Raw genomic sequence first — 12,863 nt, forward strand, 5'->3', positions numbered from 1 at the left:
TCCCACAATTCAGCCTGATATTTTTAACACAGAGGTTGAATTCTTATCTCTTATGAGTTTGCTAACTTTTTAACATAGAACAAAAGCAATGCAAAGCAGACATACACACACAGACAAACATAAAACTCTATTTTCACCTTTTACATACAGATTTAAGTCTGATATCCCCAAATAGTCCTGGGATATACATCCTTCCAGTTTTCTTCCCTTTTATATCTGGGAAGTTCATCCCAGTGTTGAATTCCCTAGCTAACATCCTGATACAAGTTTTTGGACTGCTTCTATACCATCCTGGACCTGATCCAGGTGTCAGTGGAAGCCCTATGTTGCCCTCATGCCCAGGCGGAGATCCTTCGTTATCCTCACACCCAAACAGCCACCCAAGAGCCTCCTTAGGAAAAGTCTTTTATTGTTGGGGTGAACAGTAGTCCACACCAAAAATAAATTTAGGAGGGCTAATCCTTCAGGGCCTCCCTTGACCCAGCCAACAGAACCACAGACTTCCCAAGAGCATGACCTTGAGAACACGTGTTTCTTTTCAGCCTGCTGCTGGCCATCAGGACTCTACTTCCTTCAATCTTCAATTCTGCATTCCACTGAATATACCTGCCTCGGGTCGTTGTCTAAGAGGGGAGGGAGGCTGCTCATCTAGAGCCAGAGACTATGGAGAAAACTATTTAGTGGGCACCTGTCCTTGTTTGTGGTGCACATAGCCATCTTCCACAAAGACCCCATCCCGGATGAGCCCCCAACTGTGAGGGATGTAGAAGACCCTTACCCAAAATGACTACTCAGAGATCACTCAGTAGAAAGGAGAAAAGTTATTTATTAATAAATGTTCATGAGAATGAGCAATTCTACTGCAAGGAGGGAAGGAGAGAGAGCTTGCAGTAGAAGGGCTAAAGATTTAGGAAAGATATACAATTTTTATAGGTTTGGTTATAAAGGATTACATCATAAATTGGGGAGCATTGAGAAATAGGTGACCTCTCCCCTAATTGAATGTTAAACATTGGTACCAAAGACAGATTAGAAAGGAATGCTTTGTTTCCTTGATTCCGAGAGGAATCATCAGTCAGACCTTCAAACTTCAGATTACTGAGGTGATGGCATTTAATAATCTAAATATTGATAACATTGAACAAGGATAAATGTCATCATTTCTGGTTAAGTAAATATATCTAGTTTTAAGTAACTATTGGCTTGCACATAACATACTTAGGCAGGTCACAGAGACATAGGAATAATAAAAAATACAGAAAAAGAATTTAAACATTCATGTAAGTTCTTCACTTTATCTCTCCATTTCACACAATATTAACACATTTTCTCCCCATTGGAACAGTAATGATAACAGCAGGCATTAAAGGCTTAAATGTCTGGGAAGGCAAAAATCTGTTTTATTTGTTATTTATACATACATACAGCATTTGTCCCAGTGTTTGGCACAGAGTAATCTGCTTAATAAATCCTTATTCACTCACCTAGCAACCAGAACAGCTCAGCTAACTGAATTGTCAGTATTCAGCAAACTTTAAAATGCTCTACAAATGCTAGATTTTTTTTTAAACTAGAGCCTCAATGACCTTATGAGTTCAAAAGGTACCTCACATGCTATAGACATAGTGGAGCATCAGTGCCTGAGGGGCAAGGGATCTTTGGCACCTCAGCTTAGGGGTAGTTGAGATAAGGGCTCACCTGGCATATGTGAACTTGGTAGAACCAGTGCTCTGAAGGAATTAAACTATGAGTGAGAAATTGAGTATGGTGTCCTGGAAGGGATTGGGGAAAGTATTTTTATGCTCTTGCCATATCTTTGACGTCAATTTTCTCTTAGAAAACCAAATTGATGTACAATATTTCAGAGTCAGATTCTTTTTGTACAGCAAAATAACAGTTTGGTCATGTATACTTATTGTGTATCTAATTTGCATTTTAATATATTTAACATCTACTGGTCATCCTGCCATCTGGGGGAGGGGGTAGGGGGTAAGAGGTGAAAAATTGGAACAAGAGCTTTGGCAATTGTTAATGTTGTAAAGTTACCCATACATATAACCTGTAAACAAAAGGCTATTAAATTAAAAAAAAAAAAAGAAAACCAAATTGATATTCAGTGGTTAAATGGAACTGGGGTTCTAGTTCCTAGACCCTAACATGGAGGGGGGATGCAGCTAGTGAAGATTAATCCAATAACAATGAAGACAGAACCCCTCCTATCCTTCAGAGTACCCTAGAACCCCAAAGGGTAGATAAAACAAACCTGGAGAAACCAGAGCAAACACTGAAAATTCACCACAGGATTTCAACCTTGGAAGAAAATTTGGAGTCCATCTCCTATGACCTATACCTATAGAGTAATACTCAGACTACAAGTCATCATCCAGAACATCTTTGAAGAACTCCATCAAAAGGAAATCCAAACTGGTTGCCATCTAGGAGAGGAGGTGGGGGGAAAGAGGAAAAAATTTGAAATACAAGGCTATGCAAGGATCAATGTGGTCAAATTATCCCTGCATATGTTTTGAAAATTAAAAGCTTAAAAAAAAAAGGAAATAAAAGGCAACCCAATACCTCCTAATGGTATTTCCTTAACTCTGGAAAAGAGTTCCTAGTTGTTGGGAAGTATTTCTTTACACTGAACATAAATCTGATTCTCTGCTGCTTTTCCCCAGTGTTCTTAATCTCTTCCTTTCCATATGCCAACAGGTAGGAAGTAGCTTCTGATGACAGAATTTGAATCCAAGTCCTTTGCTTCTAGAGTTAATAGTTCTTTCCATTATTCCATGAAACTTCTAGACAGTTTCAGTACATCCACTTCCAGGCAGCTCTTCAAATTTTGGGTGAAAGCTTTCATGCTCCATTCTCCTTCTTTTTTTAAAGCTAAATAGTTCTAGTTCTAGCTATTGATCAGCATATGGCATGATCCCCAATCCTTTCCCCTTCCTCCAGTTTGTGGCAATGTCCTTCCTAGAATATGGTACCCTAAGAAGTCATTAAGGGAAATGAGTGGGCATGTGGGGAGTGTGTCTGTTGGGAAAAATTGGGGAGATGAGTATCCAGAAGTACCCAAATGAAGTCAGGCACTTGAGGAAAGTCAATGGGATGGTGCTGGCTCTTCCTAAAAGAGGGGTACTCGCTGAACCCCAACCTCAAGACCTAGATGTTACATTCTGCCAGGTGAAGTCACAGAAATAAGTCCTGTGCCTCTTCTCAACTCTCTCAGCAACATCATCACTAAAAATGAAGCCAGTATCCCGAGAAACTCCTGCCAAAGTTCTGGGCTCCTGGGACCATGCCAGGCTCTTTAAGGATGGGTTGTTCTACATGCGATGGGCATTTAGATCTCTTCTGAAGGCAAAGAAAACAGGCTGAATGTTCCTGTATAGATACATTTATTGGCATTGGGGAATGGGCAGAGTTACAAGTACCCACTTTCTTGGGGGGGGGGGAATGGCTCAGTTGTAGGCCAGGGTTTCCTCGATAAAGGAGATGAGCTGGGTCACTCGGACGTACCCAGCAGGGGTGTGGGTGGTACAGTGAGAACTTAACCAGGAGACAATACCAACCAGGGTCCAGGCACCATTTTTCTTGCAGACCAGGGGTCCACCAGAGTCACCCTAAGGAGACAAGATACAAGAGAGTTGAAAGAGTATATCAGCCCCCCAAAGCAGCTCAGGGTGCTATAGGGCAACTAGCAAGATTGTGCCATGGTGAACTATGAAAGACTTGGTTCTTCTCAGTGGTTCGGTGAGCCAAAGAAATCCCAGTAAACTATGGATGGAAAACACATTCACATTCAGAGAGAGCTATGGACCCTTAATGTAAATTGACACATGCTATATTCACTTTTTTTTCTTCTGTTTTATTCCCCACCTTCCCTTATGATTTTAGACTCATGATTTAGACTCAGAAGACTTGAATTTGAATCCTGGGGCTGATACTTTGTTGTCATGTGATCAGAGGCTTCATGGAATGGCAGAAAAGGATACCATCATATGAAGATCACACTACTTTATCTTTTCTGCCTTAGAAGCTTGTTGAAGCTGTAAGGTGGTATGGAAATAAATGAAAATAATGAAGAACTGAAAGTTCGGTGGCTTATTTCAGGTATTGACATCATGACACCATGACTAGAGCTTCTCATTATACCATAGAGGCTTGTTTTGAACTTTTCAATTAAAGGAGGGAAGGAAAATACAAAAATAATAAAGATTACATTTATCCAAGTGCTTTTGGCTCTTCAAATGTTTTCATATCTTTATCTCAGTTCTTTTCCCCCCTCTGAAGCAATTGGGGTTAAGTGACTTGCCCAGGGTCACACAGCTGGGAAGTGTCTGAGACCAGATTTTGAACTGTGGTCCTCCTGACTTCAGGGCTGGAGCTCTTGCTACTGTGTCACCTAGGTATTCCATATGATTTCAGTTTTTTCAGCAGTGTCACCAACCAGACAAGAGAGAAGTTGTGTTGTTCAATTATTGTCAGTCATATCTGACACTATGTAACCCTATTTGCAGTATTCTTGGCAAAGATACTGGAGTGTTTTTCCATTTTGTTCTCCAATTCATTTTACAGACAAGGAAACTGAGGCAAATAGGGTGAAATGTCTTACCAGGGTCACCCAGCTAAGTAAGTGTCTGAATCTAGATTTGAACTGATATTGCAGACCCAGAGCTCTGTCCACTGCACCAACTAGCTGCCCCTCACAGTTAAATGTGTCTAAAAGTAGGCTAGGTAGGGAGTACCTTTTTATGAGTGGTTTTAATGGAAAGATGGATAACCCCTTGTGACAGGCAGTTTGTAGGGAGACTGAACATTTGTTAGACATTCTGAGGTTCCTTCTCACTCTCCTTCTGTAAGAGTGATTGGTGAGGAGGAGGGATTGCATGGAACTGGAAGTGGGAGGGAATTACCAGATTGAGACTGGTTTTGCTACTTATTAATAGGATGCTAAATCACTTTGATTTCCTAAGCCTCTGTTTCCTCATTTATAATATAGATAATAAGATCCATTTGTGATTCTAAAAGAGAGGAGAAAAGCCAGAGTAGAGAGAGAGAGAGGTACCATGCAGGAAGAAACGCCATTGGCTCCAGCACAGATCATGTTGTCCTTGACAAAACTCCCCCAGAATGTCTTGCATTTAGTATTGGACAGCAGGGGCACCTCTGCTTGTTGGAGGATGTTTGGGAGTCTGCTGGCTGCAGAGACAAAAAACAGGAGAGTGGGTTAAACAGAGCTGATGAATTGAACTGGCAGAGGTGGCGTATAGGGGAAGGATTCAGGAAGAAATGATTGTGATAGAGTCTGGACTGAAGAGTATGTCAGACTCTACTCCAAGCTTGGCTCTCCCCTTTTCTCATTCACTTTTGTGAAAGCGTAATTAAAGGGTACTTAGTACTTTCTTTAGAAATGTTGTTACTTTGTATCCCAAAGAAACCATAAAAGAAGAAAAAGGACCCATGTGAACAAAAATGTTTGTAGCAGCTTTTTGTGGTGGCAAGGAATTGGAAAAATGAGTGGTTGCCCATCAGTTGGGGAATGGCTGAATACATTTTGGTATATGAAAGCAATGGCACATTATTGTTCTATAGGAATCTTGTGCTGATTTTAGAGAAGCCTGGAAAGATTGACATGAACCCTATGGTGAGAGAAATAAGCAGAACCAGGAATATGTGATACAGAGTAACAGCAAGATTGTGCGATGCTGAATTAGGAAAGACCTGGTTCTTCTCAGTGGTTTGCTGATCTAAAAAAATCCCAGTAAACTTTGGCTGGAAAATGCCATTCACATGCAGAGAGAGCTATCGACACTGAATGTAAATCAACACATGCTATATTCACTTCTTTTTTTCTGGTTTATTCCCACCCCCACCATGATTTTCCCCTTTTGTTCTGATTTTTCTCTCCCAACATGATACGTAAGGAAATAGGTTTTAAAAAATGGCTGTCTATGTGTTATGCCACAGTTCTCAGTGTGTGGGACAATTTTATCCAAAATTAAACTCTCGGGGCATCTCAAGGAATAGAACAAAACCTTTATTCAGGATTTCGCCAGAGCCAGGGGTCATCCAAACTCTGAGCAAAAGGGATATGTTTGGAGCCAGGAGAGAGCGGCCATCCAGTGTCCACTTGCAACTTTTACAGAGAGCAACCCAAGAAAAAGCCCCAACCCATCCCCAGTGCCCCTCATATACATTCTTGATTGGTGATATAGGTTCTGTTCCCTGATTAGGAACTGGAATGTTGACAGGCTACAAATCTTTCTTTCCCCCCTAGCACATGATATTTAAGAAGCAGAAACTTAGCCCTGCAGGCTTTGCCTTCTTTAGTCAATGGTTATGAGAGATCTTCACTTCAGCTTCATCAGTTTCCATAATTATTCTGACCCAGTCCTGACTCAGTTTCCCTGCTTCTCAGTCCTGCAAAACTTCCCCTCCCTCTTTATCAGAATATTTGATAAGGATTAAAGCTCTTATGTTTTAGAATATCAGAATGACATTCTGCTACCTTGGGATGGGGAGAGACAAATACGGACTTAGCAAAATGCCTCTCCCCATGTCCAGGATACCTCTGCCTGATTATGTCATCTTGTCTCCCAAGGCTCATCCCACCCTGTCAGAGTTCTGTTCCTCTCTCATCACCTTGACTCTGCCCCTGCCTCAGTCTACCTCCTGAGTCTGAGCCACATGGGTATACAGGTCATTGAGAACTCTCATTGTTTGCTGGATTCTTGGAGACCATAGTCTCATTCAGTCCTGGGACCAAACCATGCATCCATTTGGCCCCAGTAAATCTCTCCCATTTAATAAATTATTAAATACACTCTAATCTCTATCTTGCTTTAGTTTCTCCAGCATTACATTTGTATAAATACAAAATAATGTTGTTTTTTTTTTTTTTTTACATATAATTGGGGGAAATAAAAATTAAAAAATTAAAAATAAACATTTTTTAAAAGGAGTAGTCTGTGAGAAATCAAATTCTAATTAGTAAAAACGCATGCATAAAACAAATATTGGTTCAAAAAAAAAATCATTATCTGACATGCCCTGCTCCTCCTAGCAGAGAGGAGAGAGGCCGGGGTCTACAGGGACAAAATTATATTTTCATTGTTAAATTAGGTCACTGTAGATAGTATTTTTGTTCAATTTTTTCTTTTGTTGCAGGGAGGCTTGACACTAAGGGCATGGGAGGGAGAGAAGAGAGCAATACATCCGAACTAATATAGAAATAAAAAGATCACTTAAAAAATAATAATAACCCTATAGGAAAAGATACACATTTCTTACAAGTATATTCAAAACAAAATTGGATTGAACACACACAGAAGAGATTGGAAAGCGACAAGGAGCAAATATAGTTTTTCTTATTTGTTTAAAGCTTATATTGTATAACCTTAAATGTAAGCAATTCTTTATTGAGATCATAGTATAAAAATCCGGGTTGAAGAGCTAAGTACTGGATTTGCTTCTGATATTTTGTGATAATTGCAAGTGAACCAGAAACTCTTACAAATTATTTGAACAAATGGACTTGAAAGGGGGCAGTCAGCCAGTATGGGAAGGATTCTTTAAAACATCCACACACAGAGGCTACCCAAAAAGGTTTAGATGGTTTGTTTGTGTTTATGCTGAGTTTGAAGCCTTAAAATTATGGAAGGGCTTGCTATTTAATTAAAAAGTCCTGGGTGAAAGTAAAGTCAGTCTAAAAAAGATGACATTTTTAGAAAATAATAATGTGTTTTTTAGTTCTCAGACAAAAAAAAAAAAACCCATGATCTTGTAGTTTGGGGTATGTGAATTGGACTGAGAGGTCTTAATTGTAAACGAACAAAAAGTGCTATGGAAGATACAAAAGTACCTAGTGCCCAGTGAGCCCCTCTCACACTCACCATAGTACTTGGTCCTCCCCCAGCCAGTTGTAACACAGGTAGTGTCTTCAGGGAAATCATCACTGGCACTGGGCAGGCAGACAGGGGACACATTTTTCTGGAAGTGGGCAGGTGTGGCCAGTTTCAACAGGGCAATGGCATTGATAAGAGTGTCTGGGTCATAATTTTTGTTCCTGAAGATCTGAAAGGAAGATCAGGGACAGGAAACTGAGACTCCCCTTGCCCCCCATCCCTAAAGCTTCATTGGTACCTCCTAGTGCCTCAGAATTAGGAGGAATTTCAAAGGTGACCCAGTCCAATTAAATATCTGGAAGAATCCCTTCTATGCCCTTCCTGACCACCGTTATCCAGACTTTCCTTGAAGACTTCTGATGATGAGGGACTCACCACCTCACAAGAACGCCAACTCCACTTTTACCCTGATCAAAGTATTAGGAAGCTTTTTCTTCTTTATTACTGAGTCATTTTGGTCACATCCATTTGGGATTTTCTTGGCAAAAAGAATGGAATCATTTGTCATTATCTTTTCTAGCTCAAGTTTTTGAGGCCGAGTTGGAGTTTGAACTCGGGAGGAGGACACCAGACCTTGAACTCCATCCACTGCACCCCCTAGCTGTTTTGTTCATGGCTAGAACAGGCAGTAGATGGGATCTGAACCCAGCCATTGAATTTCTGGGGCAAGAATTAGCCTAAAAGGCTGTCCTTAGAAGTGTTGTCTTCAACTTTGCTTTTCTGCTTAAGTCTCTTCTACCTTCCCCTCCCCTCCAGAAAGAAGCAGCTTTCCCCAGCTGCTGTATTCTCCTCAAAAGAATATGTTGGTGCAAGCTAAGGAGGATTTCATCTTGAAACAAAAAATGGCAGGTTCCACTGTATACCTGCATCCCCATGGGAACAATTTATGTCCTCTCTGTGTAATCATGGCTGGGTTAGTGAAGATCACTGAGCTTGAGTTTCCTCATCTGGAAAATGGCAAAGACCTGCATTCACATTCCTTGTGAAGACAAGGGATCAAATTCAAATATACACAGCCTACTTTGAGACTCAGCTTAATCCTACCCTCTGCATGAGACTTTCAGCTGCATGAAACAGTAGCTGGTAGGCTAGACTGAAAGTCAAGGAGACTTGAATTCTAATTCTGCCTTAGATATTGACTAGCTGGGTAAACTTGGTCAAATCACTTCATCTCTGCCTGCCTCAGTTTCCTCATCCACAAAATAGGAATAATAAGTATCAACTTCCCAAAGTTGCTTCAGAACACAATGAGATAGTATTTGTAAAGTGCTTTCCAAGTTGTAAATTGCTATATAACTATTTGCAAGTTCTCCTGCCCCTTCCCTTTGAGACTGCCTCCAATTTACACTTTATGTACCCAATTATTTAAACACAGTCTTCCCCATTTGAGTGTGAGGTCCTTGAGAGTAGGGATCCTGGGCTTTCAGATTTTGGGGTTTTTTGTTTGGTTGGATTGGTTGTTTTTTTTGTTTGTTTGTTTTGTGTTTTTGCCTTTTGTGGTTTTCCCAGAACTTAGCACAATGTTTGGCACATAAGAAGCACTTAATAATGCTTGTTGGCCAACTCTACATATAAGCCCTTTTTAAATGCCAATTCTTAATAACCTTAACTCATAGCTTAGATTTTATTAGTTGCCATTGGAGAGCTGATCTTTATTTACACAGGGCCTACTGGCCATAAATGCTTGAATTCTCCCTTTTACATACCCTTAGTCCATGCAGGAAGCCCCAGCTGCCACATCCCCAGCACATCCCACACTCCTCCCATCCCCTTCCCTGGGCAAAGACTGTACCTTGGCAATCCTCAGAACTTGGACCTTTTCTCTATAAGAGTTCATGTCATGCATTCCAGCAATCACCTTGTCTGTTCTCCTAAAGCAGAGGGAAGGGCCCATGGATCAAAGGTCACCAAATATCCCAAGAAGTCGTCCCATTTCACCACCACCACCACCCCTCCAAAGGAGGGAAGGAAAAACCTTTTTTTGACCTACATGACATCGCAATGAGCAGCTGTGAGCACCCATTTGTTACTGATGAGGGAGCCCCCGTAGAAGTGGGCACTATTTCTCTGGAAAGGAAGGGAACAGACAGGAATCATGTGCATTCTGAAAACTTGGAGAGCTCAGGAGCCTCCCCTGGGCACCGAGGGACAGTCTCAGAGGCAGACAAGAGGTCCACCAAGCCTTGGCCCAGAGAACGTAGTCGGGGTGCAGGACTGGGAGACTGGGATGAAGAGGGATCCCAGACAAGACTGGCTGGGTCTCCTGCCAAGCTGGACACCATCTGGGACTGGCATTTCCTCCTTGCCTAGTAGGGCAGAAGCTGCTGTGGGTCACGGAGGCTGATATTTATGAGGTTGTTGCCAGCCTCCCAGGAGGTTTCTTGGAGCCTCTCAATCCCTCTTTTCTCCCTCACTGACCATTCCACCCTCCACCCACTTCCCTTTATCCTGTAGGGAGAGGAAAAAATCTGGGGGTGGGGAAGGAAGAGGAGGAGGGGGATAATAGCTCCACTCCCCATGAAGCAGGTCTAGGTACTCACCTGCAGAGAGACTTGCCAGGGCCAAGAACCAGGAACAGCATTTTGACCATTGGCAATCATGAACATACTATTCAGGTGAGGCTTAATGGCGGGAACACCACAGCCTAGGGGCATGGAGAAAATAAAGGTGCTTGAGGGTTCCCAGCCTTGGACAAGCTGGATGGTCCCTAACTATCCCTCCCCACCCCTCCAACCCCCCCATCCCCCCATCTCTCAGGCCTCTGAAGTCTTAGCTGCTACTGGAGAACCCCTTGCCCCAACCCTCACCAGCCTCTTGTTCCCAGGAATAATCAGCTTTGGGTTGAACCCAGTTCACCTGCAGGAAATAGGAGAAAGGGGATAGGGGAGCTGAAGGCCCACATCTGGTCCAGGCTTTGAGGAGGGGGAAGGGTCTATGGCGTCCAGGACTCAAAACCTCAAGGGACAAAGAAAGCCCATTGCCGGGTTCACCCTGAGGGCTCTTAAGGGATCCCCTGGCTCTGGTATATGAGGGAAGGAACTTCCTCCCTCCCCTGTAACACTCAGTCCCATTTCTGCCAGAGAATGGGAAGAGGAGAGGGGGCTGGAAATGAAGGATTGCCTCTAGGAGCAGCTGAAGTCCCCTCGGTTGCCATCAGCCTTCCCTGAACAAGGCTCTCCCTAGAGTGGGCTCTCCTTGCCCTGGTCTGGGGAGTGGGGAGAGCCCTCTCAGGTGCCCAGACATTGTCTCTGGGCTTCAGGCCACAGCTGCCTCCCCACCCCGGAAATGCAAACGAAGCCAGAGCCCTACCCACCCAGGACTGAAATTTGAAAGTAGCTCCCCAACTCTGGGCCACCCCATTCTCCTCCCCTCACCCCCCCATCTTCCCTCAGGCGCTCTCCATTACTCAGATCTAACATCACTTTCTCCTCCAAATTTCTCCAACTAACAGCTGATTTCAATACCAATTTACGAAGAAAGCAAAATTTCAGACTAGTTTTTACTAAGCTGTAAGCTACTGTCTCTAAACCTGTTCAGGGATAAGTGCAAGTTAAAAAAAAAACAAAACACTTATTACCCTCCAAAGTGAATTCTTAATCTGAGGAATGCCATTATTAGGGATGGGGGGGGATGAAAGCAGGGGCCCCTCCTCTCTCATCACCTGAGTCCCGAGTCCAGACATCCAGTGCTGGAGGGGACCCCAGAGGCCATCCATCACTCCCTTTTCTTCCTCAGAGCTTAAGTGACTTGTGCTGGGATACAGAGGTAGGAAGCAGCAGAGGCAGCATCTATTTCCAGGCACCTCCCTGACTCTGTGAGAGCTCATGGGGGCTGACAATGGCCTGCTGGGTGAGGATCAGGGAACAGGACTCACCTGAGACAGCAGCCACGAAGGCCAGTCAGGACAGGAGCTGAAGCAATGCCATGGTGCCCGGGTGAGACAGCTGGCCCAGTGTCTCCCTCCCTCCTTATATCCCTGCCTTCCCTCACCAGTGGGGCACTGGGCCAATAGCCTTGGCTCTCAGGAGAGGCCGGAGATGCACCTTCCTTCTCTCCACTGCCCTACCCAGCTCCAAGACACCTTGGAGTGATAAGCAGGTAGGGCAGCTGCTCCTCTTCCTCTTCCCAGAGAGGTCTTCTCCAAGGGCCACGGGTCCAGTCTCTTCTCCCCATCTGCAGCTCTGCCTCCCCTGCTCTGACCTGCCTCCTCTTCTTGCCCTACACCTTTGCTCCTGAAATTGAGTTTTCCCTGTTTGGATGCAAGAGCTCAGGGTCCCTGCGGATTCGCTTTCTGGGGGCTACCAGCAGAGGTCAAGGAATCCATCCCACTGCCTCCTGTTAGGACCTGATACATGCCCTGAAGACTTTAGGCAAATAAATCTTATCCTTCTGGTGACAAATTTCAAAATGGCGCCCTCTGCTTCCCTGTCTTTTCTTTCCTTTGTTCCAAGTAACTCATTTATTCATTCAAAAAATATTTACAGAGAGCTTACTAATGGAGACAAATCTGAGATATAGCCCCCAAGGAGCTCCCAGACTGGTAAAGGAAGCTTCAATGCAACAGGCATTTGTTAGGTACTTAATGGAAACATATGATGGAGTTCTTGAAAGGGTTTTAAATGGCCAGCAGGGCTTAAAAATGGGGAGTGGGCATAATCCAAGCCAATCCCAATAGATTTTGGATAGAAGATGCCATCTGCATCCAGTTAAAGAACTATGGAAATTGAATGTAAATCAACACATTTTAGGTTCACTTTTTTTTCTGACTAAAAAACTTTTTTTTTATCTCTCTCCCATGGTTTTTCCATTTTGTTCTCATTTTTCTCTCCCAAGCAATGTGTCTTAAAAACAAATGAAGGATGAATGAAATTGACGGGGGAATAAGGAAAGAGGGACAGAAAATAAATGTTGGCTAATTGACCAAAATAAATTTTAAAAATTATATTTTAAAAAACTTAA

At 43.0% G+C, this 12,863-nt stretch overlaps 1 protein-coding gene across 2 annotated transcripts; it reads right to left on the reverse strand.

Moving 5' to 3' along the window:
• Positions 1 to 3,243: 3,243 nt before the first annotated feature.
• LOC105749238 (chymotrypsinogen A-like) lies at positions 3,244 to 10,576 on the reverse strand. 2 transcript variants are annotated; one of them, XM_031949999.1, is made up of 6 exons: positions 10,445 to 10,576; positions 9,895 to 9,971; positions 9,697 to 9,775; positions 7,893 to 8,073; positions 5,066 to 5,199; positions 3,244 to 3,620 (listed from the first exon to the last, which is right to left on the reverse strand). In XM_031949999.1, exons 1-6 carry the CDS (start codon positions 10,556 to 10,558, stop codon positions 3,459 to 3,461), a joined length of 747 nt encoding a protein of 248 aa, XP_031805859.1. In that variant the 5' UTR covers positions 10,559 to 10,576; the 3' UTR covers positions 3,244 to 3,458. The 2 variants fall into 2 exon arrangements, with proteins under 2 accessions (XP_031805859.1, XP_031805860.1); XM_031950000.1 differs by having other exon boundaries at positions 3,247 to 3,620; positions 9,895 to 10,210; positions 10,445 to 10,506.
• Positions 10,577 to 12,863: the final 2,287 nt, after the last annotated feature.

The sequence above is a fragment of the Sarcophilus harrisii genome, chromosome 2 (assembly GCF_902635505.1).
Source record: "Sarcophilus harrisii chromosome 2, mSarHar1.11, whole genome shotgun sequence".
NCBI lineage: Eukaryota > Metazoa > Chordata > Mammalia > Dasyuromorphia > Dasyuridae > Sarcophilus > Sarcophilus harrisii.